The sequence below is a fragment of the Emiliania huxleyi genome (genome assembly GCF_000372725.1).
Source record: "Emiliania huxleyi CCMP1516 unplaced genomic scaffold EMIHUscaffold_476, whole genome shotgun sequence".
Lineage (NCBI taxonomy): Eukaryota > Haptophyta > Isochrysidales > Noelaerhabdaceae > Emiliania > Emiliania huxleyi.
Window position 1 is genome coordinate 24,780 of NW_005198420.1, and position 5,395 is coordinate 30,174.

Consider the following 5,395-nt stretch of genomic DNA (forward strand, 5'->3'; position numbering starts at 1 on the left):
ATGACATATGCAGGCAGCAGCGGCGGGTCGCCTTGTACAGCGCCTCCTTCAGGCTGAAGTGCAGCATCACGGCGGACGCAGGCTCGAGGCCGAGGGACGACGACTCGTCCTGTTCCCACGAGCAGGCTCTAACCCTCGGCCACACCTCGGCTGCACCTCGGCCGCATCTCGGCCGCATCCCGGCCGCATCTCCGCGAGATCTCGGTAAATCTCGGCGAGATCTCGGCGAGATCTGCCTCAAACGCCTCACGCTCGACCGGCGCGAGGACACGACGTGCGAGGCGCTCCGAAGGACGCCGGCGGGCGCTCTCCACGTCGACCCCGACGCCCACCCGCCCCCTCGCGCCGCCACGCACCGCCGCCACCAGTGCCACCGCGAGCCCGCCGCCGCCGCCGCCGCCGCCGGCTTCGCCGCCGCCGGGTTCGCCGCGGCAGCTGCGCGTGTGGGATATGGAGCCGAGCAGCTGGGCGTCGCCGACGCAGCCGGGCATCTCCGGCGCACCGCTGGCGTCAGGGAGCAGAGCGCCGCATGCCGGCGATCCGGCGAGGGACAGCGCTCGGCGGAGGGCGACGCGCCCGGCGGCAAACTCGATGCCTCGTTGCAGCGATCCGCGCCCTCTGGCCCATGCCAGCTCCGACGGGTGGAGCTCCTCCGCCACGGCCCCGAGGGCGCAGTGCAGAGGCTCTGCTCCCCCCTCCCCAGCCGACGGCCCTGGAAGGGTGACAGCAACGCATGCGCCCGAACAATTCAGCAGAGGCAGCTCGATGTGATCAGTGAGGAGCGTGCGCAGCAGAGGCGGCGGTGGCGGCGCAGTGACCGCCGCGCGCACGGCCGGTCGCAGGGCCACGGCCACACGTGGCGCGCCGCCGAGCAGTGGCGCGAGCAACAACTCCATCTATTGCTCGCCGCTCCACCCGCTTGTCGCCCTTGAGCTCGGCGACGCCGCCACGCCTGTGTCCGACATCGTGTGGTGAGTGAGCCGAGCAGGCCATGGGAGAGGAATGCGACTCTCCTTCTCAGCCTACGCGCGCAAGGAACTACGGTGGAAGGCTGGCGGTTGTGGTGCGCGAAGCAAGAGCGGCGGCTGTGGCAACTCCGAGCTGTGTAAGGGGAGAGACCACCGGTCTGGGAGGGGCTTCACTGCCCGGGTACGGGGCCGCCAACGGCTGAATTCTGGGCGAGTGAAGGGGAGTGGGTCGGTGAGTGTGTTGGGAGCACGACCGAGAGCCTGCCTAAGCCAAAAGAAAAAATTGGGCGTACACAGCCGTCCTCCTCCGTTCTTGCAGCATTGCCGACGCCACCACCGCCGCCGCACGAGCCTGACCACCACCGCCGCCGACAATGCTGCAAGCTGCCGCGCGAAAGGCCGCAGCGGTCCAGCGCTCCTCCTTCTTCAGCCTGCTGCGCGTGAAGGATGTGCTAGTGCCGCAAGCCACCGCAGCAGAGCCTCTCAGTGACGACGCCGTCGCGCGGGTCAAAGAAGACATCAGCCAGAGCGCTGACGCGCTCATCGAGGCGCACAAGCCGCTGCTCCCTCCAGCTTGCGAGCGCGCGCCCGCGCACCTGCAGATGGCGGCGCTGGCGCTCGCGGCGCAGAGGCACCTGCTGCACGTCTCGGCGACGACCGACGAGCTCAACCTCGTCGATGCCGCCGAGGTCCGGTGGGTGGTCGGTGGCGCGATCGGCGTGGTCGCGCCTCCCAACGGCGAGGAGCCGTGGGCGGTGCCCGTCAACTACGTGCCCAACCGTCTCTCTATGGTCATCACCGGCTCGGTGTGGCAGCCTCACACAAGCACATTCTCGTCATCACGCTGTGCATATGCCGCCGCCCTGACCGCTCGCCCGCGGCCGCTCTCCGCTCGCACCATCCCTCCTTGCCCCACCACCTCACTGTGTTTGTGCACCGCGCTCTTCTGCTCTCGCCCACGGCCCACCCACGAGTGCGTCTGCCGCTCGGCTACACCACCAACTAGCGCCTAACCAGCAGCCTGCAACTACAGCTGCCGGACGGCGCAGGTGTGGTTCCCCGGCCGCCGCCGCAAGATGGTGGAGAGGATGCTTGCAAACTGGCGGGCCGACCTCGGCGAGGCGTTCGCGCGCGCGCACGCACGCACGCACGCACGCACGCACGCACGCACACACACACACACACACACACCTCACCCAACGCGCAACTGGGCCTTGCACATTCAATGCCGTGGTCCCCAGTCTTTAGACGTGGAGTCGCGAGGGTTGTCTGTGTGTGGTGAAGTTTACCTGACCTTTCCTTAGGCGTTCGCGACCGCCCCCGCCGAGCCTGCGCCGTCGTGCCGAATGACGAAGTGCTTGTACACCGAGTTTCTGCACGAGGCGAGCGGCATTTTTTTTTCAAACATAGCCGAGAGGCAGCCGAGAGGCAGCCGAGAGGCAGCCGAGAGGCAGCCGAGAGGCAGCCGAGAGGCAGCCGAGAGGCAGCCGAGAGGCAGCTGAGAGGCAGCCGAGAGGCAGCCGAGAGGCAGCCGAGATGCAGCCGCGATTTGCGCCCCGCCGAGACGCGAGCCGCGGCCTTGGCCATGAGGAACCTTCTCGGAGGTCCTCCGTGCAGGCGGGCGACGAGCACGCCGAGGACCTGACGCCGCTCTTCCACGCGCTGCACTCGGCGACTTTTGCGGGCGTAACGGGCTTTCGCGCCTCGAGCGAGCGCGACGAGCGCGGCCGGTGGATGCCCGTCTTCCTCTTCGACAGTTGATTCGTATTGGGCGTGTCCCGTTTTCGATTGGTTGGCCGAGCGGCACGATTCCGAAATAGGAAGAGAAGAAGATGTTAGCGACTTCCTGTTCCCTGACACTTCCTTCCAAAAAAGAATTTAGGAACAAAACTCCCTCGCGACACTGGGCACGGGACTGGCACGCACTGCACGAACAAAGTAAGTGTCGTGAAAAAAGAAACCCCTAGTGCGCCGACCAGGAGGCGACACAGTCAGCATCCCGAGGAGGCGGGTGCGGACACAGCCAGCACACCACAAAGATGTCGCATCGCGTCGCGCCGCGGTCGCCAATGCCGGCGACGCTCCTGTTGCTCCTCCGCGGCGCGCTGGGCCTGGGGCCGCCTGCGGGGCCTGTCCGTCTCATCCTCGACACCGACATGGGTGGAGGCGCCTGCCAGGATGTCGATGACGTGGCTGCGCTCTGCATGACGCACGCCCTGGCAGACCGCGGCGAGGTGGAGCTGCTGGCGGTGGTGCAGGACACGGCGCCGCCGCCGTGCGCGGGGGTAATCTCGGTCATCAACCACTACTACGGCCGCGATCACGTCCCCATCGGAGCCTACAAGGGACAGGGCCTGCACCACTCGTACCCGCCCCTCTCGTATGTCAACGATGTGGTCCGCGCCTTCCCCTCGCCGATCCGCAACAACTCTCAGGTGCGGGACGCCGTGAAGCTCTACCGGCGGGTGCTCGCGGACGCAGCCACGCGCAGCGTCACCATATCCTCCGTTGGCCTCCTCACCAACCTGGAGCTTCTTCTGCGCTCTGCGCCGGACGAGCACAGCCAGCTCCGCGGCGTTGAGCTTGTCGCGGAGAAGGTGGCGCTGCTGGTGGTGATGGCGGGGCGGTACCCGTCCTCCCAGCGGGCCGAATGCAACGCGTGCGGCTGCTACAACGGCGCCGACCGTGCGTCCGCCGCCACCGCCTCCGCCGCGTCGTCTTATGTTGTCAAGCACATGCCGAGGACGGTCAGGATGGTCTTCCTGGGAGGGGAGGTGGGCGAGAATGTGCGCACCGGCGAGGCGCTAGAGTCGTGCGCCACCAGGGACAACCCGTGCCGGCACGCTTATATGGCCTACCGGCGCGACAGCTTCTGGGGCTGGGCGCCTGGCGGCCGCTCATCGTGGGACCCGCTCGCCACGTTGGTCGCCATCCGTGGCGCGAGCGCCGAGCGGGAGGGCCTCGTCGAGTGCTCCGACTGCAGCGGAATCAACGACGTCTTCAACGGGCGCAACACGTGGAGGCGGGGCCGCGCCTCCAACCAGAGCTACCTCGTGCTAGAGCGTCCCGACGTGGCCAAGGCTGCGGTCGACGCGCTGCTGTGCCAGCCTCGCGCGCACCGCCCGGCTGCGTCGCCGTCGCCGCCGGCCCCGCCCGTGACGCCGCTCGCGCCACGGTCGCCGCCGCCGCCGCCCCGAGCTATGCCGTGGTGGATGACGGAGCCTCCCCAGACTCCGCCGTCATTACCTCCGCCGCCGTCGCCGCCGCCGTCGCCACGATTGTTGGCCCATACGCTCGCAGAAGCGATCAAAATGCGCCGCGCCTGTTCAGCCGAGCTCGCCGACGCCGGCTCGGCGTTCCACGAGCTCTGGGGGCGGACGGGCTGGGAGCGGCAGGCTGCTCCAGCTCCGTTGTGCTGGTCGCCGTCGACGAGTGCCTACTTTGACGGCGTGCGGGCAGCGGGTGCCGACTCGTGCGACGCAAACTGGTTCACGGCAGGCAGCGGAGACCTCGCGAGTCCTGCGGGTCGGCCAAGCTTCAGCGCGCCGGCGCCAGCCGTCCTCGGATACGACGCTTCCATCTTCGATTTTTGCACCCAGCAGGACGTGTCGGGAGGCGGCGGCGGCGGCGGCGGCAGCTGGCAGGCCGACTTGGTTGCGCGCTGCGTCGGCGCCAATCTGAACGCGCTCCGCGTCCTCCGCGGGTGGAACATGTGCTTGAACTTTCGGTGGCTCGTGTGTAGATCCACATTCGGGCAAGGGCTGCAGCGCACAGACCAGGGCCGGCACGCACACACACACACACGGCAATGTTGACTCGAGTGCGACGGTGACAGGTGGCTCGTGTGCGCCGCTCGCGGGAAGCTGCCCGGCCAGGCGCTGCGGCCCGAGCTCGTCTTTGCCACCCGTCCGGGCGACCTGCAGGTCCTCCGTGCATACCAGCGCCGAGAGGGGCGCGGCTGCATCGGAGGCCCGTGCGAGAGCCACTACTCGCCGGAGCACATCTTCTTCGCGGAGGTGTGCGCTCTCTCCGCCCTCTGCGCAAACGGCGGCGAGCTCTTCTCGCTGCCCGCCGGCCAGCGCTTCGAGTGCCACTTCAGCGCAGGCGGCTTTGAGGCGCTCGTCGACCAACTGACGGGGAGGACAAAGGTGCCGGGCTCCCCGCCGCCGCCGAGCCCGCCGCCGCCGCCGCCGCCGCCGCCGCTGCGTTTGCCCGGCAGGTTCCTGCCCGGCTCGCTGCGGGACCGGGTAGGCACCGTCGGCGCGTGCAGCGTTCTCTCGTGTAGCGGCGTCTGGGCTCGCCTTGCGGGCGGCGCCTCGTGTGGCCAGCGCGTCGCCGCGGCCGTCCGGGCGCGTGTGTTTCTTCTTTGTGTGGCTGTGAACGGCGTCTCTTCACGCCTCTATTGCCGTGAACAGGAGCAGCTCTCC

General features: G+C 68.6%; 3 protein-coding genes across 3 annotated transcripts in view; 2 read left to right on the forward strand and 1 right to left on the reverse strand.

Moving 5' to 3' along the window:
* The window catches only part of EMIHUDRAFT_445570 (hypothetical protein), a 1,936-nt gene extending 895 nt beyond the window's left edge, over nt 1-1,041 (reverse strand). The window contains exons 1-3 of the mRNA XM_005767884.1: nt 908-1,041; nt 237-712; nt 32-109 (exon numbers count right to left, since the gene is read on the reverse strand). Coding sequence (XP_005767941.1) covers nt 32-109; nt 237-712; nt 908-965 — 612 coding nt within the window. The 5' untranslated portion in view covers nt 966-1,041. The remainder of the gene's footprint in view (nt 1-31; nt 110-236; nt 713-907) is intronic.
* A 301-nt stretch (nt 1,042-1,342) lies between these two features.
* On the forward strand, nt 1,343-2,854 carry EMIHUDRAFT_470538 (hypothetical protein; the record flags this gene model as incomplete). Its single annotated transcript, XM_005767885.1, has 4 exons — nt 1,343-1,774; nt 2,018-2,089; nt 2,273-2,350; nt 2,586-2,854. 4 exons carry the CDS (start codon nt 1,343-1,345, stop codon nt 2,727-2,729), a joined length of 726 nt encoding a protein of 241 aa, XP_005767942.1. The 3' UTR covers nt 2,730-2,854.
* Nucleotides 2,855-3,007: 153 nt separating this feature from the next.
* EMIHUDRAFT_245775 (hypothetical protein) overlaps nt 3,008-5,395 on the forward strand; it is a gene marked incomplete at both ends in the record, with an annotated part of 3,084 nt that continues 696 nt past the window's right edge. Inside the window, 4 exons of the mRNA XM_005767886.1 lie at nt 3,008-4,054; nt 4,304-4,573; nt 4,844-5,116; nt 5,220-5,311. Coding sequence (XP_005767943.1) covers nt 3,008-4,054; nt 4,304-4,573; nt 4,844-5,116; nt 5,220-5,311 — 1,682 coding nt within the window. The remainder of the gene's footprint in view (nt 4,055-4,303; nt 4,574-4,843; nt 5,117-5,219; nt 5,312-5,395) is intronic.